At 49.5% G+C, this 23,381-nt stretch overlaps 2 protein-coding genes across 7 annotated transcripts; one reads left to right on the top strand and one right to left on the bottom strand.

Moving 5' to 3' along the window:
- The first annotated feature begins 870 nt into the window (after nucleotides 1-870).
- GCDH (glutaryl-CoA dehydrogenase) lies at nucleotides 871-6,977 on the top strand. Its single transcript, XM_072787083.1, has 12 exons — nucleotides 871-1,005; nucleotides 1,085-1,214; nucleotides 1,304-1,339; nucleotides 1,609-1,752; nucleotides 1,895-1,957; nucleotides 2,247-2,417; nucleotides 3,121-3,250; nucleotides 3,331-3,547; nucleotides 4,046-4,149; nucleotides 4,436-4,561; nucleotides 4,865-5,025; nucleotides 6,448-6,977. Exons 2-12 carry the CDS (start codon nucleotides 1,124-1,126, stop codon nucleotides 6,519-6,521), a joined length of 1,317 nt encoding a protein of 438 aa, XP_072643184.1. The 5' UTR covers nucleotides 871-1,005; nucleotides 1,085-1,123; the 3' UTR covers nucleotides 6,522-6,977.
- Nucleotides 5,344-23,106, bottom strand: SYCE2 (synaptonemal complex central element protein 2). Of its 6 annotated transcripts, none has more exons than XM_072787090.1 (5): nucleotides 22,856-23,106; nucleotides 20,233-20,348; nucleotides 8,697-8,907; nucleotides 7,450-7,638; nucleotides 5,344-6,358 (listed from the first exon to the last, which is right to left on the bottom strand). In XM_072787090.1, the coding sequence occupies exons 2-5, from the start codon at nucleotides 20,340-20,342 to the stop codon at nucleotides 6,314-6,316; spliced, it is 555 nt and encodes a 184-aa protein (XP_072643191.1). In that variant the 5' UTR covers nucleotides 20,343-20,348; nucleotides 22,856-23,106; the 3' UTR covers nucleotides 5,344-6,313. The 6 variants fall into 6 exon arrangements, with proteins under 6 accessions (XP_072643191.1, XP_072643194.1, XP_072643190.1 ...); XM_072787093.1 differs by having other exon boundaries at nucleotides 8,697-8,871; nucleotides 22,856-23,096; XM_072787089.1 differs by lacking the exon at nucleotides 22,856-23,106 and adding an exon at nucleotides 20,953-21,028.
- Between the last annotated feature and the right edge of the window lie 275 nt (nucleotides 23,107-23,381).

The raw sequence follows: 23,381 nt of genomic DNA, 5'->3' as shown, positions 1-23,381 counted from the left end.
AGAAAACTATCAGAACACAGAATTAGGGGCACCTTGGTGGCTCAGTGGTTGAGCCTCTGCCTCTGGCTCAGGTCGTGAGCCCAGGATCCTGGGATGGAGTCCCACATCAGGCTCCCCGCAGGGAGCCTGCTTCTCCCTCTGCCTATGTCTCTGCTTCTCTCTGTGTGTCTCTCGTGAATAAATTAATAAATCTTAAAAAAAAAAAAAACAAAGAAACAAAAAAGAACACAGAATCATACATACAGACACACGATCACACGGAATACCATTACACAGGCTTACAACCACACGGACAAGAAACCACAAAGACATTCAGGCACACAGCCACTGCCACAGTTGCAGTGGCACACGACCACCCACAGTCAACCGCCCCACAAAGTCATAGGCACACCCACATACAGATACATAGTCAGATACAATCACACACATAGATGCAAGAAGCACAGCCCAAGCAAATCACCCCCAAGTCACACACACCGTGGCTACACGTGCTTCCTGGGACAGGCTGGCAGAGGTGGGGCTGAGATCGCCCCCAGGAGCCCGCCTGCCCCCTACCTCCCGGCCCCTCACAGCACCCAGTAGGGGAGACATCAAGGTCTGGACTCCTGGCTTCCAGGACTCATTTTTCTTGTGCCTCAGTTTCCTCATTTTACTGCAGAATTCCCCCCCTTGCACACGCCCCCTGCAACGGACCAATCAAGAGTGGGCCGAGCCCCCTGCTAGGGCCAATCCGAATGGGAACACAGCCGGCCAATTGGCTTGGCGCACTCGCCTTCCGCCCCTTCCCTGTTCTGCTTCTTAAAGCAGCTAACAGGCCTTGGCCCGGGCGCTGCCGTCTCCATCGGCGAGGCTGCCGTGGCCCTTTTAAAAGGCAGAGCCGTGGAGGAGTCGGTCCTAGCACACGCCAATGAGAAGCCCCATTCGGCATCCGCCCCTCCCACCCCCAGAGGTCAAAAGATTTTGCCAGTTGCACCGTGGACTGTACGGTGAGCCTGGAGGCGCCAGGTTAGCACCTGCGAGAGGGGCGAGTGGGGTCGGGGGCCGGGCGGTGGCAGCCACTCCGCTGACGCCCCTGCTCCTCCAGGTTGGCCGTGGTTGCTCCGCTTGCCCGCCCGCTGCCCACATGGCCCTGAGAAGAGTCCCCGAGCGGCTGCTGAGCCGTGGACCAGGCCTGAGCTTCCTGCGCGGGTGGGGCTCGGCGGCGGCGCAGACTGGTTAGTGCCCGGTCGGGGGCAGGGTGGGGAGGGTGGAATTGGAGGTTCGGGGGCTTTTCCGGGATGACTTTCCCATCCTGTGTTTGCAGAAAAGGGCGGGAAGACACTGAACCGAGCGACTAAGGGTAAGGACCCTCCTTGCGTCGGGTGTCTGCGGCCCTTGTCCAACTGTCTGTCTCCCCGGGGTGGGCTCTGTCCCGGAATCCGAGGGCTGCCCTGGAGGGAGGCAGGGCGTGGCTAGGGCCGAGGCGGTGAGTTTCCCGGAGATAAGCTCACATCCACCAGGAGCCAGGTGGAGCCGGGAGCGGGGCTGAGGATTCCAGAAGAGGAGGGTGCGGTGGTAGGGTGGCCGGGCCCAGTTAAGCCTCCTCCCGCTCTCTGCTCTGCGTCCCAGCCTCGCGTCCTGAATTTGACTGGAGGGACCCGCTGGTACTGGAGGAGCAGCTGACAGCGGATGAGATCCTCATCAGGGACACCTTCCGCACCTACTGCCAGGAGCGCCTCATGCCCCGAATCCTGCTGGCTAATCGCAACGAAGGTGCTCATGCCAGTGGGCGGATGCTCCCACCCTGCGCACCAGCTCTGCCTGCTTTAGCTGAGCCCCTGGCCCCCTCTGTCCCTGGGGTGGGGTTCCAGGGGGGGCAGGGCTGGGCCTGAGTTTGGGCATCCATCTTTTGCAGTTTTTCACCGGGAGATCATCTCAGAGATGGGGGAGCTTGGTGTGCTGGGCCCCACCATCAAAGGTAGGGACAGGTTTGTCTCCACACTCTGCAGCCCCCACTGTGGCCTGGAAAGCCCCCTCTCATCCCTGAGCTTGAGTTTCCCAGTCTGCAAAGCGAGGCTGTTATTCCTCCATCTGAGAGTGGCTGTGAGGACAAATTCATAAACCCACAAACTAGGGCCAGCTTGGTGTCCCCTCCCTGGGCACCCCTACGTAGCTTTGTCTCTTGGGCCCCAGGAATCACACTGGTCCAAGCTGGGCAGGGCTTTGTCTCCCATTTCTCCATCTTCCTTCTCCCTCCCCATCACCAGGGTATGGCTGTGCTGGAGTCTCATCTGTGGCCTATGGGCTCCTAGCCCGAGAGCTGGAGCGAGTGGATAGCGGCTATAGGTCAGCAATGAGCGTCCAGTCTTCCCTCGTCATGCACCCCATCTACGCCTATGGCAGCAAGGAGCAGCAGCAGAAGTATCTGCCCCGGCTGGGTGAGCAGTTGCCACGGAGTCTGGTGGAAGGAAGATCGTGTCAGGGGTCTGGAACTTAGGAATGGGACTGTCCCCAGTGCCTGCAGACCTTCTGTCCCTACCTGAAAGATACCCAATGGCTACCCAGATCCCCTGCCAGACCATGGGCCTCACCCCTGCATCTGATCCTGACTGTCCCCTCCTAGGTCTGCCTAGACTCTGCCCACTTCTTACCACCATCATCTCACTCCTGAGTTGCTTTCTGTGCTGCCCCTTCCTAGCCCAAAGTTTAAAGTCTTAATTTCCTGATGGTCCACAAGACCCCACATGAGTAGCCTGGCCTCTGCTGACCATTCCACCTCATCTATGGCCATTCTCTTGACTGCTCCTCCTTAGCAATCAAGAATTCTCCGAAAGTACCACTGTGCCTTTGCACATCTCTACCTCGCTGGGAGCACTCTTCTCCACTCTTCCTCCTCCTGCTTAGCTCCTTTTCACTGCCTTCAAGACAGATTATCTCTTTCCTGACTCCTACTCTCCCCATTGTGGCATTGTTACTGTGGCCTGGGGGGGGGGGGTGGCTGTTCCCACATACCACCATCACCTGAGAGTGACATGAGGGCAGAGTTGGGTCTGCCTTTGGCCTGGCTCAGTGGAGAAGCTGACAATTTTGAGGGGATGGGTGAGGGACAGGCAGTCTTGTGACCCTGTATTGTTCCTGCAGCCAAAGGGGAGCTCCTGGGCTGCTTCGGGCTCACAGAGCCCAACCATGGGAGTGACCCTGGCAGCATGGAGACCAGAGCCCGCCACAACCCATCCAACAGGAGCTACACCCTCAATGGGACCAAGACTTGGTGAGGGGCCTGGTGTCTCAAGCAGGTGGGCAGGGGCAAGGGGGAGGTGGCCAGACCCTCACTGTCTGTCCCTCCCCCAGGATCACCAATGCACCTGTGGCCGACCTGTTTGTAGTATGGGCCCGGTGTGAAGATCGCTCCATTCGGGGCTTCTTGCTGGAGAAGGGGATGCGGGGCCTCTCAGCCCCCAAGATTGAGGGCAAGTTCTCCTTGCGCGCCTCATCCACAGGGATGATTGTCATGGACGGTGTGGAGGTGCCGGAGGAGAATGTGCTGCCTGACGTATCTGGTCTGGCGGTGAGCAGCAGCCACCTTGGGAACTGGTATCACTCACCAGCTGGTTCAACTTTCTAGGGCAGGGACCATGCTGGGGGCCCAGCTGGGAAACAGACACAGTCCCTGTGCTTGCAGAGCCCACACACGAATGATTCTGAGAGGTCCTGTTTGGCTCACTGATGTTTGGAAATTGCCCCTTTTTGGTGACCATTTTGCTCATACTGGCTCTGCCAAGGACACATACGGGCCTGAGCCAATTTAATTCTTTGATGCATGTACATCTTTGTCTCCTTACATCATCCCCTAGATCTTAGCATCTAGCTCAGATCCTGGGCTGGGTAAAACTGTATATGCATGAGCTTTGGTGCCAGGACTGTGTGTGGTTGAAACGGCTGCCCCGAATCCCTCTGTTTAAACTGACTTCATGTCTGGGGAAGGGGGTTTCCTTTATGTAGGTTAGTTCTGCATGGGGCCTCTCAGCTTCCAGCTGGGGCTGAGGCCTCTCTCTCAACTTTACAGGGGCCCTTTGGCTGCCTGAACAATGCCCGGTTTGGCATCGCTTGGGGTGTGCTTGGAGCTGCTGAATTCTGCTTGCACACGGCCCGGCAGTACAGTCTGGATAGGTATGTGGGGCTGCCATGAGATTTGGAGGTGTGGGGGCAGCATGGGCTCCATCCCTTACCCCTACCAGTGACTCCTCATCCCCTGTCTACCAGACTTAAATTCCACACTGGGTGAAATGGCCTGGGAAGTTCTTCTGAACACTGAGGGCCTGAGTGCTCAGTGACATTGGTAACACTGAGCAGTAACAGGGCCAGGGTGAACTCGGTGAGGGCCCAGTCAGCCTAGGAAGGCCTCCAGGACTGGGGAGTGAACATCCCCACACTTACCCTGAACTTGCCCACCTAGGATCCAGTTTGGTGCCCCACTGGCCAGGAACCAGCTGATTCAGAAGAAGCTGGCAGACATGCTCACTGAGATCACACTGGGCCTTCATGCCTGCCTACAGCTTGGCCGCTTAAAGGATCAAGACAAGTAAGGGTTGTGTGTTGGGGGAGCAGGACATAGGCAGCAAGGACATGGTGGTGGCTGTCCCTGGGGACCAGGAGAGGAGGGTCTTTTGTGCCTGGTGGGCCCTGGGGACCTATGCCTTCTTTCCCTCTTGGCCTCGATGGGACAGGACTGCTTGCTTATCCCTTACTGGGAGCTCAGTGTCTGCTGCTAGGACTAGAACTTGGGGAATCATCTCTCCTGGCTGGGTTTGCCCGGGGCTTAGGGATGCCTGGGGTCAGTTCTTTGTGTGAGCCCATACTTGTTACATGCCTGTGCCACTCCCAGGGCCACTCCAGAAATGGTCTCCCTGCTGAAGAGGAATAACTGTGGGAAGGCCCTGGATATCGCCCGCCAGGCCCGAGACATACTGGGGGGGAATGGGATTTCTGATGAGTATCATGTGATCCGGCACGCCATGAACCTGGAGGCTGTGAACACCTATGAAGGTAGGGGCTGGGTCTCTGGGGGGAGGAGTGTCACAGTGGCCTCACTGTCTAAAGAAGAAGGGTGGGGACAGCAGGACTGAATCCTCCCAGCTGTCATCACTGGTGACCTGGGGCAAGTCCTACCCTGTGTTCTTCATCTGGAGTGGCTCACACAGGGACTGTGGAAGTGAAATGCTCTCAGCCCTTTCCCCCATGGTGCTCAGGTGGAGGGGTACTTCCTAGACTGTTTTATGACCTCCTCGGGCATCCCCAGAATGGGGCACAATGCCTAGTGAGCTGGTGGATGCTAGGAAGCAAGAGCGCAGCTACACACAGGAATCACCACTCCATTTTATGTTAAGAGAAAAAAGACAAATCATTGTCAGGCTGTAGTGCCTACATCTGGCAACTGGATATAATCGCATTGGACCTAGAACACCTTTCCCTGTGGGAAGAGACATGGAAAAAGATTATTTGAAAAAAAGTACAATCTAGTATCAGCCAGGCAGAGATGTATAAAGGTACAAGTGCTCATCTTGAGAAGAAAGTGGGACCAGGTTGGGCCTGAAGGCAAGTGTAGCTCCCTGGGCAAAGACAGTGAAGTAGCTTCTGTGTGCTATTCTAGATGGACATTCCAGAAACAGCAAAAGGGAAGGTTGGGGTTGGGGTGATCCTACAGGTGTGGGGATGACCCTGAGGACAAGCAGAGCCTTTAGGGAGTTTTATGCAGGGGAGGGATGGGGTCAGATTTGCACTTTAGGAAGTAAACGTAATTGTTATGTAATTCTCCATAAAAGGGAAGCAGTAACCTTTGCCTTCCACCCTGTTAAGCTTAGGAAGAGCAAATGAGAACACTGATGGCTCTAAAATGTTACCCAGACTTGACAGCATGGGATGTGGTATGTGGGGTGGTGGCTTTAGGATGGGGAGATCAGCTGGGACAAGCAATTTATCTGATGTCTGTGTTCCCATTCCCTCTCTTAGGTAAGAAAGGGCCTGACATATCTCCACAGAGCTCATCAGCTTTCTCAGCCTCTGTGTGAAAGAAGCATGAACGGGTTGAAAATTAAACATTTAACCAACTGTGCAGGGTGGGGTGGAGTGAATTTGCCAAGTATGGGGAACACCAAAGCTGGGCCCATGGCCAGGGCTGGACTTGCTGAAGTTTTGGGTCTAGCACAAGGACTTTTTTTTCCCCCCGAGATGCATTATAGAACTGTGAAAAACAATTTTCTCAGTGTGGCCTGAACGGTGGCCTCTGAGCCTTCTCTTGGTTGCTGTTACTAAGAGGGGCCTCTCCCAGTAGCTGTCAGCAGTCGCCATCTTTGTGGGTCTGATCTTCCAAAGTAGTAGCCTAGGGGGAAGAGGGACATGAAAATTGACTTTAAAGGGAAGTTGTGAGCTGTTCTGACTTCAGACCATCTCTGTATTTATCTTGTCCAGGCACTCATGACATTCATGCTCTGATCCTTGGAAGGGCAATCACAGGGATCCAGGCGTTCACGGCCAGCAAGTGAGCATACTTCACCCAGGAGCCCAGATGGTCTCAAGCTCATTCCCAGGGAAATGCTGTGCTCTGAGCTTACTCAGGGAGGTGGCAGATGGAGCCAATTTTTATAGTGGGAAGTGAGAGACACTGATTCTTAATTATCAAAATTTTCCCTTTGAAGTCATTCAAATGTGTTCCTTAAAAAGAAGATGGGACTCTCTGTACCAAGTTCCTCAACCCACTTTTAACCATGGACGGGAATGGATTCCACTTATCTTGGAACAGAAGCTTCTCTTGATGGAGGGGGGGGGCAGGAAGAGGGAAGGAGAGTGACGTGGAAGCAACCTCTGGTGTCTGAGCAAATCCCCCCGACACCAAGAGTTCACTGTGTGCCCTCTGACCCTTCCATCCCGAGGGTAAGTGCCTTATGCTGGATGTTAGAGCAAAATGAGAGTGAAAGAGAGAATAAAGTCTGTATGTCTGACCTCAAGGTGTTGGGGCACATTTAATTGTAACCACCCAAAAGGTCATTTCCGTCACAGGAAAAATGTGGGGACTGTGAGGTGATTGGGCGTATGGCAGGGATTTCCCCACAAGTGGTCTGGCCTGGGTTGGAGTCTTGGGCTCTGCTCCAATAACCCTGGTCAGACACTGACCAGGGCTCAGGCCTGTAGACAGAGGGGCCCTTGTCCTTTCTGTCACCACAGGGCTGACCACACAGTGGTAGGAAATAACAACTATCTAGCTCCTCAGCTCAGACACACCACCTCAGAGGGAGCCCAGGACCACGGGTGAGATGTCAAGAGCATCAAGGGTTTTGCAGTGATAGTGGCCCCTATGGGGTTTAGGCTGGGCACGGTGCTAACATCCTTGGTTTGTGTGGACATTTACTTTCATCTTAGCCACCATGCCTCACCTTCCTCAGGTGGCACCTGCATGCATGAGTTTAGTCATACCTCTGGCTGGATGCACAGATCTTTGTACACTGTCTCTACGGTGTGGCACACTTGTTTGAGCTCTGTTTCCAAATGGCTGATCTTTGCCATTTTCTGAGTGAACTCTTGGAGCTTGTCTTGAATGATCTTGTTATGGTGATTATAAATCTGATACATCCTCTCCTCTAGCTTCTCTGTCAGGTCTGAAACCTTTTAAAGAATAAAGCAAGTTCTTAGAAAATCAAACAAGAGGTATCATAAGATATTTGTTTTAAGTGGCTAATATTTCTGCAATTTATTTTATAAAAATGGTAAGAACAATGCCAGTGACTGGAAGTGAAACTGCCTATATATTCAGTTTTTTTTAAAGGAAGATGCAAAATTATGTATGTGGTACAGGCTCAAACAGGAAGAAAATATGCAATGGAAACTAAGAAAACATGTGACAAAGTAGCTGCTGGATAGTGAGATCATAGGAATGTTTTCTATTTTTTCTGCTATGTTATATTCTTCTCTACTTTCTAAATTTTCTATTATGTACCAGGGTATGTGCTGGTAGGGATGGGAGGAGGGAAAAGGGAAAAAAAAGTCAGCCTGTCATTGAGAGATGCATGACATGTGTCTCCCATGTGACCAACAAGCTGTCCCACTCACAGGACTCGGTGCATTCTGAAGAAGCATCAAGGATGATCATTAGTGTTGGACCTGAACATCACATCAGACTTTGTTAGACTCTTAAGGCCCAGCCATGTCAAGGGAACCCTAATCTCCCATCACAAACCATTCCACTTTTTTTTTTTCAAGATTTTTAAGTAATCTCTACACCCCACACGAGGCTCAAACTTACAACCCTGAGATCAAGAGTTGCATGCTCTACTAGGTGAGCCAGCCAGGCGCCCCCAAAACAATTCAACTTCTGAAGGACAAATGGGTGTGACAATGTAGGCTGTGCCTTGGCCCCTACTCCATTGGCCATTAGCCTTGGCATGAAATAAGAGGGCTAGGCTGCAGGTGCAGATGGACCTTCGTTCCTCCTCCTGGCTCCTTCATTTGGGCAAATCATTTCCAAACCTTACTCTACCATCTATAAAATGGGCCTGATCTCTGGGCAGGATTGCTGTAAGGGGGAAATGAGGTACTGCTTGCAGGTTGCTTAGCATCAGGCCTAGAATCTGAAAGACACTCAGCAGCAGCTTCATTCCTTCCCCTCTCACCCTTTACACAGGACTCCTTCCCCTGCCTTTGCAGTGTATGGGAGAATCTGTCACCTTGATCTTGAGGCTGTCCCTGAAGTTGGTCATGAGTGCGTGGTCTTTCTGCCTGCTCTCGTTGATGTTTTCAATCAGTTCCTGGGCCCTCTTCTTCAGGATGTCGATGCTTGAGTCCAGAGAGGAAAAGCAGGATCCTGACTTCCCTTCTAGCATCATCAGCTGGCGGTTGGCACTGGAGGTGGCGATAGAGGGGCTAGAAACCTGACTTCTGAAAGTACAGGAAACTGAGGTCAACACCAAACTCTCCTGAGAGTGCTGACCTGAATTAGCTCTATGGTGGGAGGGGAGCCAGTGTTGTGTGTCTCCTGTGGGTGATGCTTGCTTATTTCATTCACACACTGAGAGGCAGGGACAGCAACCCCATTTTGCAACTGGGGAAACAGATCCAGGAGTGCAAACAAAATCCACCTAAGGTTCCAGAACAGGGGGATCTGCTGGACTCCAAAGCCCACTGTCACTTTTATTACACCAAGTTGCTACCTTGAAATGAATGTCAGTTATACTATTTAGTTTATCAACAACTATAGATTGGGGCAAAGATTGTAAACAACTAGAGGGATTCTGCATAGAGATTCCTTTGTCGAGACCTGTAAGTTTTCACTCTGGTTTAAAAACAAGTGGAAGGAGATCGCTGGGTGGCTCAGCTGTTTAGCGCCTGCCTTTGGCCCTGGGTGTGATCCTGGAGTCCTGAGATCGAGTTCTGCATTGGGTTCCCTGCGTGGAGCCTGCTTCTCCCTCTGCCTGTGTCTCTGACTCTCTCTCTCTCTGTGTCTCTCCTGAATAAATAAAAACTTTAAAAATTTTTCAAAAAAAACAAGTGGAGGGGTGCCTGGCTGCCTCAGTTGGTAGAGCATGTGACTCTTGATCTTGGGGTCTTGAGTTCAAAACACACATTAGGTGTAGAGACTACTTTAAATAAATAAATAAATAAATAAATAAATAAATAAATAAATAAAATATTTGAAAACAAAGAAGTAGAAATTATGCATAATGCGTTATGAATGAAGTTTATGCAAAGAAAAAGTTGCAATCTGATTAGCAGACCCTTTGGTGTTTAAAATTAAGATAAAATGTTTAAGGTATGTTTTTTTTTTCTTCCTTCCTTCCTTCCTTCTTTCTCTCTTTTTTTTTTTTTTAATTTTTATTTATTTATGATAGTCACAGAGAGAGGCAGAGACATAGGCAGAGGGAGAAGCAGGCTCCATGCATCGGGAGCCCGATGTGGGATTCGATCCCGGGTCTCCAGGATCGCGCCCTGGGCCAAAGGCAGGCGCCAAACCGCTGCGCCACCCAGGGATCCCTCTTTCTTTCTTTTCTGTATCTTGCTTTATCTGATCTGTAAACACTTTCCATCTGTCAGGCTCCATGCTAACTTCACAGGTTGTCTTGCTGCAACCTCTTGACCATGTTTTGGGGTTGGTCCACTCATCATCTTTACCTACCTTGTAGCTGAGGATGCAGGATCAGTGTGTCACTCTGAGGGTCACTGGCTGGGGTCCAGCAGAGCTGGGTGTGGCACCCAGCTGGCCTGACTCCCCAACCCATGTCCTGCTGCCCCTGGGTCCTGTTTCTTCCCCTCTGAGCTCCTTCTAGCTCTTAATGGCTGAGACTCAGAGGTGCCAACAGCGTGGTTCCTGAACTCACCAGTTCACAAGCAACCATAAAGTTGGCCAAGACCACACAAGCCAGGCACTGATTACTTAGAAAATTACATTTTGATTTTTGGATGCTTTTTCCATAAAACTATTTTTCTTGGTGGTTTCCTGACTGCCCAAGTTCTTCCCTTTGGCTCAGGATACAAGCACAGTAAAACCCCTGAGCACAAGAGCCTGGGTGGCCAGAGCTCTCACCAGCACGAAAGCTCTCAGGCCCAAGACTTCAACTGTGTCCTGGTCCTTAACTATTCCTTGCCAGATTGCTTTTTGGCTCTGTGGCTCTGTGCCTGCTCTCTGACTTGACCTGTGAGACCTAGCCCAGACCAATGCCTCCTTTGAGAAGCTGTCCACGATCCTGTGCCTATCACTGTATGTGCTTGTCACAGCTCACATCCCTATCTCCCCAGAGGGCTGTGTCCTATTTATCTCCGAATTCACAGCACTCACCACATAGTAAATTTTCTATTGTTCGTTGAATGAATGAAGGACACCTTCTATCTGATCTATCCCTCCCTCCTCTGGCTTCATACAAAGTATGCAAGTCCATCAGTCTCCAAGGCAAGATACGTGAGGTCAATGCATTTATCAAGTTGGGAAAGTATTCTCTGAGGCAGATAATCTATAGCAAAGACTTACATCAGCTAGAAAAGAATAGACCAACTAAAGTCTTCCTGAGTATTCTTGTAAAAAGACATTTTACTGCAGGACAATGGTTTACTAAGGAGTTTATGGCCTCTTAAGCTTGCAATTACTGCTTTCCTACAGGGAAGTGAGGCAGAAGGAGATTAATTCAGACCTGGGACACACTGATGTTTTATTTTTTCCTTTTTTTTTCTTAAGATTTTATTTTTAAATAATCTCTAAATGCAATGTGAAGCTTGAACTCACAACCCCAAGATCAAGAGTTACATGCTGTACTGACTGAGCCAGCCAGACCCCCACAGACTGACAGTTTAACACTCAGACTTTTGTAATGTTTGGATGCAAGCGAAAAACACAAAGTGGATAGCTCTTAAAAAGATAGCCATGCTTCATGATGATAATGAAACTTGCAGAGGTTCAAGAAAACCTGGTGTTTCACTTCCCTGAGATTGCAAGCACTGACAGCCCTCATGTTCAGCCTAAACTGGGGTTCTATTACTTCAGTCTCCATCTAAGAGCATCAGCCGCTCTTCCCTTCACCACTGTATCATACTCACACCAAAACCCTACCCTGGCTCTCCATAACCAAGTGGTGTATCTTTTCTCAAACTCAGGAGTTTGAATGATACTGGAGGAAATAACCTGTGAACAGGGTCACTGCAGAGTCTTGCTCTCTAGCCTCTGGGGAGTCCTCAGGGTCACTGGGCATCCTATCTGTGCTCTGGTCACCTCCCTCTCACATGCCTATCAGCCATTCCAAACCTTCATAATTCTCCTGTCCCTGACCCCACACTTGCCTCCCCTCACCCTGAGCATATACAGAAAGAGCAGACCAATTCCCCTGACTACTGTTCCTCATAAATGGATCCACAACCATCATTCCTCTTTCCAAATTCCCAGCTTGGCAGGCAGGAAAAAGGTCCCATGCCTCTACAGGGCTCCCAATCCTCCCCGCCTGTACCTCGCCCTCTTCTTATACTTTTGACCTTTCCCTTGGGCTAGCCCTTTCTGGGGCATGTCATCCCCAGTTTTACTTTTTTTTTTTTTTTAAGATTTTATTTATTTATTCATGAAAGACACACAGAGAGAGGGGCAGAGACACAGACAGAGGGAGAAGCAGGCTCCATGCAGAGAGCCCGATGTGGGACTTGATCCGGGGTCTCCAGGATCACGCCCTGGGCTGAAGGTGGTGCCAAACCACTGAGCCACCCAGGCTGCCCCCCAGTTTTACATTTTAAAACAACACACATATACATCCCTCCCCTCATACACCCTTCAGTCAGCCTCCTTCTTTCCTCCCCTTCACAGCCATGTAGCTCTTCTAGAAAGAGTTGCTGACACTTTCTGAGATATTTTCCCACCTCTCACTCTTCTCAGCCCCCCAGTTCCTATCCCAGTTCTCAAATGAAGTGTCTCCTGCCAGGGTCCCAAATGGCACCCAGCAGATACCTCATACTGTAATTCCCTTGAGCTGGCTGTGGTGTTACTGACCATCCTTCCCTGCCATTCTCAACACTTGGTGTCCCCAGGCCCTGTTGTCGGCCTCATTCTCTTCTCTTCACACCATCCGTTCAGAACCTTGCTCTGAAGCCAGGACCCCCAAGCCTCCTCCCTGCTGCCCTTTCCTGCTAACCCCCCACCCACCACCTCACAATGGACAACCCGTTATTCCCTAAAGGAATCCTTGTAGCCAGAATGCCCCAGCAATCCTTTTCCCTTCCTATATACTGCCTCTTCTAGAAAGTCTTCCCTGGCTGCATTATTTGCACATGGTACCTACAGCGTCAGTGTCTGCACCTCAGCCTCCCCCTGTAGTCTCTGGGAGGACTGGACCGTGTGTCACTCATCTTCATGTCCGTAATACCTATGCCTCATGACAGGAGTAATAAAGGGGTGTGGGATAAATGGATGGATGACTAGCGAGGGCATTCATTACCATCCACCTTCTACAACCCCCCAGGTTTATCCTCAACCCACACCTGTCTCCTGAGCTCCCAACAATGTATCTATTTTCCAGGCCCTCTCCACTTGGCTGTCCCAGAGGCCATCTCAAACTACAAATTTGCATACCGACATTGCCATCCTCCTTCTCCTTCTGTGAATGACACCAAAAGCCACCTGGTTTCCGTGCCAGAAACTTAAGTCAGCCTAGAGTCAGCTTTTCTCTGCAACTCCACATCCTGTCAAAAAAAATCCTCCCTTCCACCTCCTTGATCTCTCCCAAACCTATCATCTTCTCTCCATCTAATCATTTCTAACTCTCCACCTATCATTTCTCACCTGGTCTCTAGGGACTTTCTAAATTGCAATCTGATGTCCTACTCCTGCTTGACAGCTTGAGAGCCCCCACCTACCACAGGATCGAGAAAATTCCCTAGCACTGAGCACAAGGCCTTCCAGGGTCCTGGCTGCTACCTTCCCTTTCCATCTCCTACTCCGAGCAATTTGGAACCTTCCACAACTTCACCAAACCCATCAGCCTTTGCCTGAAATGGCTTTCCCTTCCTGCAACTTCACCATTCGGAGTGTATGCTGGTGCAGGCCCACAGCACCTGCGCTTACTAATCACAACACTGCCCAGGTTTACACGCATTGGTTCCTTCCAAGACATGGCGCCTGCTTGGGGTAGAGGGGGGTAGTTACGGATGGCAGTCTGCACAACCCAAAGGCAGCATAAATATTCACTGAATACCTAAAGGGAGACACCGGGGTGGCTCAGCAGTTGAGCGTCTGCCTCTGGCTCAGGGCGTGATCCTGGAGTCCCGGGATCGAGTCCCACAACAGGCTTCCAGCATGAAGCCTGCTTCTTTCTCTGCCTATGTCTCTGCCTCTCTCTCTGTCTCTCATGAATAAATAAAATCTTTAAAACAAATTAAAAAATAAATGAATACCTAAAGGAACGAACTTCTTCCAGAGCTGCGTGTAACATCCCCGCTCACAAACCTTGTCCCCACAGTTGCCTTGTCCCGACAGTGTAAGGGTCTGAGATTAAAATCAATGATAAAAACAGGTGCTTCTTTTTATGTAATTGCTCACAACCTGCTTGAGCTGCTAACAATTCTAAGTTGCTCCTTTCTCAGGCTCCAGGGATGAGGCTGGAATGGTCTTCATGGCAGCTATGCAAATAGTGAAAAATCACTTGAATTCATCTCATTCAAATTTTGTTGTGGGACAAAGGCCTGCATCAGATGTCTGCAGAGAGCTTCTTGATTTTTTCCAACCTCTCCTTTGGGGATTTACTTCTTTCCATTTCATTTTTCTTAATACTCAGCAGCTGCATATTCATCAGGATGCTAATGAATCATAGGCTTCCCTGGGCCTGCATTCACCAATTAACTTTAATAAACAAAATGCATGGTGTCCTCTTCACTGGTTTCCCCCATTCCCAGGCCTGCTTCTATTGCCCAACCCTGGATGGAGGCCAGCGAATGGAAGTGGGCCCAACAAAGCAGGCTGGGTGTGCATGGCCTCACAGAGGGGTCGGACAGGGGGGATCTGGGGTGGGGGCTGTGAACACTTCACCCGGCTCATCTATTATAGTCTGTCCTTCTAAGAAGTCCCTAATTCAGCTGCAAGGATTAGGACATAGTTTCTGAGCAGGGCCCACGCTGGCAGGGGGCCCGGGAACGGTGAGGAAATGGGTCTAAGTGAAGAGACCATCTGTTCGCTCCAGGTAAAGCTGTGATTGGCAGGCGTATGAGCCAGAGCCCCCCGCTGGTGGGGCCCTCCCTCCATGGCCTCTAACAGATATACAAGTAAACAATCCGCCAGCCACTTATGACCACCGCAGGCGGCAGTCCCAGGAGGGGAGACAAGCTAATCAAACATTCAAGAAGGAACACAACAGAATCGCTGGTGCTTGGGCAAAATGAGGTTTTGCTGAAGTACAGCCAGGAAGGGGGAAGGTCTGAATCAAAGCTACCGAGCCTGTTCTTCACCCTCTGCTTTTCTTTCCTGAAATGTGTTCACATTTTAATCATGTCACTGAGTGTCTGCTGCTGGATCTATTAATTGGCCCTTGCACTGGTTCTAATCCATCTGTTTTTTTCAGCCCAAAGCTCTTGTGGAACTCCTTGAAGTCTTTGATACGCAATTGTCTATGTCTCTTTGCCACTTAGGTCCAGGTCTAAACATGCTATTTGTAGGAAGATGTTATCAAACAAATGGCTCCAGTCATTTCCTTCTTTTTTCTGGTCTCCAATTGATAGCACACACCTAGAAACCACTCCACCTTGTAGCCTGCTTTATAACTGAGGAATCCGGAGGTAAGGAGAAGCTGGCTTTATATGTAGAGTCCTTAGGGCCTTGTCCTGAGCGTGGCCTTGTCTCACTCCTTCCGCAGGTGAGCTCATTCACCCCACAGTTGTCACTGAATCAGTGACTCCTACAGTACCATCTCCAGCCCCTTGTCCCACCCAGAGTTCCAGATCAGCAAGTCCAACTGTATTCTGGATGTGTTCATGCGCATGTCCCCAGTTACCTCAAGCTCAATAAGGGCAAAATGGAACTTGTGTTCTTGCCTCTGCCACGGAAACCACTATCTGCTGGAAACCAGTCCAAAGTGGGGAGAAAGAGGTGTGCTAGTAAACATTTAGCAAGTGGCTCTCCGTGGGGGAGGAAAAAAAAAGGCCTGATTTGTAGTGTTTGCCAATTTCCATAGTGCCGACTCTCACTATGGGCAATTTCAAGCTACTAACATAAAATCGCTAAATGCTATGTTGGGAAGAGATGTGGGAGCTGGGAGGAGCTGGCCCCAGTACAACACAGCATGGGTATCCCTGCTGCCAATCACAATGCCTGATACACTGGCCTTTTCACTGTTTGGTAGCACACTAGCAGGGAGAGATCCTCAGTTCATCCCCTTTCTCAGCCTCACTAAACACTCCCCCCTAACCCCCATAAGAGTTTCCCTCCATCTGCCCTGCTAGATGCGACCCCCACAGAAACCTCCCACCCGATCCCCCAAATCCACTCATGCCCCCTCCCTTCCATTCTCCACAAAGCAGCCAGTGTCTTTTAAAAACAGAAACCAGAACATGGCACTTCACTGACACAGTGATTCCCCTCCTATGTATCTACACAAGAGAAATGAAAATATATATCCACACCAAAATGCATACATGGATATTCACAGCAGCATTATTCACAAGAACCAAAAAGCAGAAACAACTCAAATGTCCATCAACCAATGAATGGATAAGTAAAACATGATGGGTCCATAATATAGAATATTACTCAGCCACATAGAGAAATGGAGTTCTGATACATTACAGCATGGATAAATTGTGAAGACATTATTCCGTGGACGAAGCCAGTCACAAAGTACCATGTAAGTGGGGCAGCCCAGGTGGCTCAGCGGTTTAGTGCTGCCTTCTGCTCGGGGTGTGATCCTGGAGACCTGGGATCGAGTCCCGTGTCGGGCTCCCTGCATGGAGCCTGCTTCTGCCTCTGCCTGTATCTCTGCCTGTCTCTGTGTCTCTCATGAATAAACAAAGGACCATGGAAGTGTATGATTCTGCTTATATGAAATGTCCAGCAGAAACAAATCCATAGAGACAGAAAGTAGTGGTTACTAGGGTCTGAGGAAGTTGCAGAACCCGGTGGATAATGGTTAGAGATATAAGGTTTCTTTTCAGGGAGATCAAAGTGTTATAAGGCCGATAGCATTGATGGCTGCATGGCTGTGTGCATGTACTAAAAACAATTGAATTGTACATTTTAGGGATGCCTGGGTGGCTCAGTGGTTGAGCACCTGCCCTGGGCCCAGGGCATGATCCTGGAGTCCCTGGATCGGGTCCCACATCGGGCTCCCTGCATGGAGCCTGCTTCTCTCTCTGCCTGTGTCTCTGCCTCTTTCTCTGTGTGTCTCTCATGAATAAATAAATAAAATATTAAAAAAAATAATTGTACATTTTGGTTGGTGAACTAGATAGTATGTGAATTATATTTCAAGCTATTTTCAAAAAATCCTCCGAATAAAGTCTGCGGCTGACAAAATGACCATGATCTCGCCTCTGCCCAGCCATCCAGTGCTCCTCTTGTGCTCATACCCATACCCAGCCACACTGGTCTGCCTTCAGCTCCCTGAACACCACAGGGGCTTCGCATAACTTCTTCTCAGCTCCTTCTCCCACCCCCATGGCCACTCAACATCCATTCTCCCTTACCTTTTGATTCAGCATTGCTTCTTCAAGGCTGCTGTCTCTGGCACCCCATTCAGGGCTGGCTGCCTTGGGGTGTTTTCCCAACACCCCAAATTCTTCTGTGTCAGTACTTGTTCAGTACTTGCCTCTCGGTCTGATGGAACCACCGGGAGGGTATGTATGAGAGCATGTGTCTGGTGGACTCAGGACCTCCCCCTGCTGCCAATCACAGTGCTTGATATGCTGACCTTATTACTGTTTTGTGGGCATACCAAGCTTATTCATACCTCAGAGACTTCCACTCTTCCTGGAAAATCTGGGTCCCCCTCCCCTGAGGCCTCCTGGTTGGTACTTTTCATGTGTGATCTCCTTAGAAATTTTCTCTAGGGCAGCCCTGGTGGCTCAGAGGTTTAGTGCCGCCTTCGGCCCAGGGCCTGATCCTGGAGACCTGGGATCGAGTCCCTCATTGGGCTCCGTGCATGGAGTCTGCTTCTCCCTCTGCCTCTCTCCCTCTCTGTGTCTCTCACGAATAAATAAATAAAATCTTAAAAAAAAAAAAAGAAATTTTCTCTAAACTCCCTATCACTCTAGATGCTTCTTACTCTGTTTTTTTTTTTAACAGCAATTACCACCAGTTGAAATAACATTATTTTATTGTTATGATTATTGTCTCTCTCTCTCTCTTCCTCTTTTTTTTTTTTTTTTTTTTTTTTTTTAGAAAATCAGCTGGGCAACAGACCCAGAATAACCAATACAATATTGAAGTAGAAGAACAAAGTTGGAGGACTGATGAGCCTTAGCCTCAAGACTTACTATTAAGCTGCAGTGATCTAAATAGTGTGGCCCTGGTAAAAGAATAGATAATAGATAAGTGGAACAGAATAGAGAGCCTAGAAATAGAGCCACACATATGTAGTCAACAGATCTCTGACAAAAGACCAAAGAAAATTCAATGGAGAAAGTAGTCTTTTCAACAAGTGACACTTAAATGACTGGACAGCCATGAGCAAAAAACGAGACATGGACCTCATATTTTCACACAAAATACAGCACATACCTAAATGTCAAACACAAAGCTATCAAACTCCTGGAAGATATCACAGGGAAAAAAATCTAGAGGAACGTTTTAGATATAATATCAGCAGAAAAAAATCGGTAAGTTGGACTTCATTAAAATTAAAAACTTCTGCTCTGCAAAAGGAACTGTTAATAGAATGAAAAGATAAGCTACAAACTGGGAGGAAATCTTTGTGAAACACATGCCTGATAAAGGACAAGTATCTAAAATATACAAAGAACTCTTAAAAACAATAAGGGAACAATCGACCTGATTAAAGAAGAGGCAAAAGATCTGCACCTCCCCGCAAAAGACTTATGAATGACAAGCATATGAAAAGATGTTTAACTTCATATCTCTTTAGGAAAATGCAAATGAACACAACAATGAGATACGACCACACACTTATTTAAATGGTGAAAATCCAAAAACTGACAACACCAAGTGCTGGCAAGGATGTGGAGCAACAGAAACACCCTTTCCTTGATGATGGGAATGTAAAATGGCATAGCCACCTTGGAAGACAGTTTGGCAGTCTCTTACAAAACAAAATATATTTTTATCATATTCGTCAAGCCATAGCACTCCTTGGAATTTAGCCAAAGGGAATTGAAAACTTAACTCCACACAAAGACCTGCACATGAATGTTTATAGCGGCTTTATTCAGAATTCCCAAAACTTGGAAGCAATCAAGATATCCTTAAGTAGGTGAATAGATAAACTGTGGGACATCCAGTCAATGATGTATAATTCAGCACTAAAAAGAAAGGAGCAATCAAGCCATGAAAAGATACAGAGGAACCTTAAGTGCATACTGCTGCTAAGTGAAAGAAAGCTTCAAGAGAGTAGAACTTCTGATTTGTTCACTTCTGCATGCTCAGCATCAGTGTCTGGCCAAAGCAGATCCTCAAAAAATATTTGCTGAATAAATACATGTTCAAGACAAAAACATTTTTTGTCACCCTTGATGCTGCTCTTTCAACTCCAAAAACTAATCCATAAGCAATTTATGTCAGTTCTATCTTCTTAAACATACCCAGAATCTGACTTCTCATGATCTCAACAGATCCATCATAGGCCAAACTGGAGTCATCTTGCACCTGGATGATTCCAATTGCCTCCTCACTGGTCTCCCAGCTTCTACTCTTGCCCTCAATAATCTATACTCTACATGAAAGCCAGAGAGAGGCTTTTAATACCTTAGCCCAGAGGACTTCAAACTTCTATAAAGGGCCAGAGAGTAAATTTTCAGCTTTGTAAGGTTCTGTTGTCTCTGCTGCAAAAAACTTGACTCTGCAGAAGCAGCCATAGACAAGCATGGCTGTGTTCCAACAAAACTTTATTAACAATAGTCCTTGCCATGTCACTCTATTCCAAACCTGTCCATGGGTAATTAACACCCAAAGTCCCATTAACCTGTCTGACTGCATCTCTTCCTATCTCCCTCTTAGGCTCCTCCAACACAGTCCTCCTCACAGCCTCTGCAGGTACTGTTCCTCTGCCTAGAGCATAGTTCTGCCTACCCTCATGGTTCCCTCGTCACCTCCTCCATGAAGGCTTTCCTGACCCTCTGCTCTAAACTGGCACTCTCTTGGGGCACCTGGGTGGCTCAGCGATTGGCGGCTGCCTTGGACTCAGGTCACAATCCTGTGGTCCTGGGATTGAGTCTCACATCAGGCTCTCCACAGGGAGCCTGATTCTCCCTCTGCCTCTGTCTCTCGTGAATAAAAAAACAAAACCTTAAAAATAAACCTCAAATCTTTAAAAATAAAGAAACTGGCACTCTCTCCTTATTCGGCCCCCCACCCCCACAGTATTATCATCTCCGGACTACTAGATGCTCCCAAGTTTACCAGCTGTCTTGTCCTCTCACTACTCCGTCCCAACACTTGGAACCATGCCAGGCATGTGGTAGACGCCCGACCAGTTGGCGGAGCAAATGCACGCAGAGTGGACGCTGGCAGGGTCTCGTGGAAGAATCGGGTGAACAAGGACTGGGGGTCTGTGTGCACCGTGGGCCCGAGTGCTTCCTCACCTAGCTGGCCCTCGACCAGCTTCTTCTTCGCGGCTCTCCTCGCCCTGCGGCTGCTCCTTGCTCTCCCCCAGCAGCTGTGGCTCCTGGTCCTTGCACTCTACGTGAGGCATGTCCACCTGTGAGCACAACCAGCGCTTGAGAGGCCAGAGGAGGGAGGGCGAGAAGGGGTCCCTCCTCCTGCCTCTTCGACCCCGGGCACCTCCGTTTGCCCCTGCGGATGGCTGGGGACCCCCAGGAGAGGTTCGCGGGGCTGGGATGGGCACCACGAGGTCGGGGGCGTGCGTGGGGCGGCCCTGCGCCTGGAGCGCCCGAGGACATTGGCCGGGAGACCTGGAGGGGATGGAGTGAGGGGAGTGGCGCTGGGCTAACTGGTGTGTGCCTCGGCTCGAGTCCTTCCAGGAAGGGGAAGAGGTAGGAGAAAAAGAAGGAAAGGAAAGAGTGCGGCGCGTGGGTATCTGAGTCTTTCTCTACCCTGCGCCTGCCACGCGCCATGCGTCAGGGTCTGTCCTTCCGGCCTGGGCTGTCAGCGTGTCAGTCACACAGTCCCGTCAGTCAGGGCCTGGTCAGTCAGTCAGGAAATCGGGGCCCGGCCTAGCGAGGGGTGGCCCTGATGGCAGGAGACAAGCGGCCCGGTTCGGGTCCGCCAGGGAAGTCCGAGATCGCGGCAGTTCCCCGTCAGTCCGCCCGCCGCCCGCGCGAAGGGAAACCAGCGCCGCGTACTCCCTGTCGCTCCATTCTGTCTTTTCCCGCCTTCTCCTTCGAGCCCTCTGCGCACGCGCCGACCCCGCCCCCTGGCTCGCCCCGCCCCCGCGCACGTGCGGCATCACGCGCTCTTGGTTCCGCCTCTTTTTGAGAACTTGCGCGCGCCGCGTGGCGGAGTCGACCGTTAACCGGCGGTTGGGCTGTCCCAGGGGCTGCGCGCGCAGCCAGCGCCGCCCGGAGGAGGGGGTGGTCTGTGTGCGTGCGTCCCCCTTGTGGGAGGATTCCCGGCCCTACTCAGGTGGAGGGAAGCGATTGGCCGCTGCGTTTATTCTTAGGTTTAGATTATCTTCGCTGCCCCAAGAAATCTTTGCAAAGAAAAATCCTGACCGTTCCTGTTCTTGATTATGACCTATTGTCCTCAGTGAAAAAGTTTTTGCAGTATCATCTTGAATCAGTTACCTGTGCACTCTAGCACTGGAATCTCCTTAAAAACATGATGGGTTTGGCCTTTACGGAGTTGGGCCCATGTCCCTTACTACTACTACTAATAGCAATATTACCTTAATGGTGACAACTATAACAATTGGCACCCGAGGAGCCAGAGTGGGAGAAAATACTGCTAAACATATTTCTGAGCACTTCTAGCCAGCATCTGCAAAGAACGCAATAAGACAACCCAACTTAAAAATTGGCAAAAGATTTGAATAGGCATGTGCAAAGGTCCTGAGGTGGGTGCAAACTCCGTGTACTTGAGGAGCAGCCAGGCCTGGGAGGGAGGGAGAACAAGGATTGGGGGAGGCTATGGGTGAAGGATCAATGTTGGGCAGGGACTGGGCTGGGAGCCAAAGCAAGGGGGTTTGGCTTTTGCTCCGATTCACTGGTAAGGAGGTAGAGCTGCTCTCTGGGACACGTGTCAATGTCTATGTGGGAGAGGCAGCAGGAAGCCTGTGCAGGACTCTTGTCACCTGTCACAATGACTAGGGCACACACATCTTGACACCTACATTCTGGAGAACGTGGTTTGAAATCTGGTCGCTTGGGATGCCTGGGTGGCTCAGCGGTTGAACGTCTGCATTCGGCTCAGGGTGTGATGCCAGGATCTGGGATCGGTCCCACATCGGGCTCCTTGCAGGAAGCCTACTTCTCCCTCTGCCTGTGCCTCTGCCTCTCATGAATAAATAAATAAAATCTTAAAAAAAAAAAAAAAAAGGAATCTGGTCTCTTACCAACCAGAGACCTGGGGGCAGGGCATAAAACTTCCACTCAGTCTCAAAATCCATTTTTGCCTGTAAAATTTATTGCCTGTAACTGAGGCAATAAAATCTAAACTGGAACACAATGAGTTTAGTAAACAGCAGCTAACATTAGTATCTTGTGGCAAAGCCACAACGTAAGCAAAATGTACCTTCCTGCAGTACCAGGTTTGGAGATTGGAGTAGATAACTCCAATCTCCAATCAAAAATTTCAAAAGATTTACTGTTAAGGACACACACATGCACACACACACTGAAAAGAAACAAAAGCAACACAATATGCAGGACGTTTTTTTTTATAGTGCAGGGTTTGTAGAACTTCTGAAAATAAGCAAAATCAAGCCTGTCTTGTTAAAGGAACATATATAGCAGCAAAAATTTAAAAACACAGGAGAAAGAGAAACACCAAATTCATGAGGGAGCAATCTTAGCAAGGTGCTGGCAAAAGGAACTAGGACAAGCCCATAGGGTCTTCAGAACATTAGTCACAGATCTAAAATGCATAAGATCCAAAACAAATATAGTCAACGTTCAGATTTGATCAAACTGGGGGCAGACTCCTAGGCGCTTGATGTATTAGGCTTTATATTTTATGCTATACACTCTTCTTACCCACCCACCTTCACTTTTCTGGGGTTTTATCCCTCCTTCCATTTCTGGAACTTACCTGTTTATGGCCCCCATGCACTCCCTTCCCCCTGGGAGCTCCCAAGGGCAGGGACCTGAGTCAGCTTTGCCTATTGCTGAGTCTTTATTTAGCTCATGATACTACTGGCACTCAGGAGGTGCACTGTTGTTGCATGAGTATTTTTCTGTATGTCTTAATTATTTAATTTGAAACAAAGGAAAAAAAAAAAAGCTGACCGGGTAGCCCTTGGGAGATTGGTGACCATACACCCTGGGACCAGAAAAGCCTACAGCCTCAGCTGCCAACTGTGCTGGCTGTTAACGGTGGCCTCGTGGTTCCAGAAAACTGTTCACGTTTCCAAGAGCGCGCTGACCTTGAAGACGTGAGGGGAGCAACACGGAGACTGAGATTTACTTTAAAATATTTCCACAGACACAGGGATCTTGCTCACACTGTTCAATGTGGGTTCATGAAGCTCTATCCTACTCATCTCCCTCCTCTGAGCTCCTGTGAAATCCTTAGGAGATCATTAAAAAAAAAAAAAAAAAAAAAAAAAAAAAGCAGC

This window comes from Canis lupus, chromosome 19, assembly GCF_048164855.1.
Source record: "Canis lupus baileyi chromosome 19, mCanLup2.hap1, whole genome shotgun sequence".
In the NCBI taxonomy this organism is placed as follows: Eukaryota; Metazoa; Chordata; class Mammalia; order Carnivora; family Canidae; genus Canis; species Canis lupus.
This window is presented reverse-complemented; position numbering and strand designations above follow the sequence as displayed.

Excerpts from the sequence above, each read along its gene's own strand:
- SYCE2 (XM_072787088.1), bottom strand. The coding sequence starts at position 20,724 with ATGGCGCGTGGCAGGCGCAGG. Across the intron at positions 20,349-20,703 it reads TGGCGCGTGGCAGGCGCAGG|GTGGACATGCCTCACGTAGA; the intron begins GTAGAGAAAGAC and ends TTGTGCTCACAG. Across the intron at positions 7,639-8,696 it reads GGGACAGCCTCAAGATCAAG|GTTTCAGACCTGACAGAGAA; the intron begins GTGACAGATTCT and ends ATTCTTTAAAAG.
- GCDH (XM_072787083.1), top strand. The coding sequence starts at position 1,124 with ATGGCCCTGAGAAGAGTCCCCGAGCGGCTGCTGAGCCGTGGACCAGGC. Across the intron at positions 1,340-1,608 it reads ACTGAACCGAGCGACTAAGG|CCTCGCGTCCTGAATTTGAC; the intron begins GTAAGGACCCTC and ends TCTGCGTCCCAG. Across the intron at positions 1,753-1,894 it reads GCTGGCTAATCGCAACGAAG|TTTTTCACCGGGAGATCATC; the intron begins GTGCTCATGCCA and ends CATCTTTTGCAG.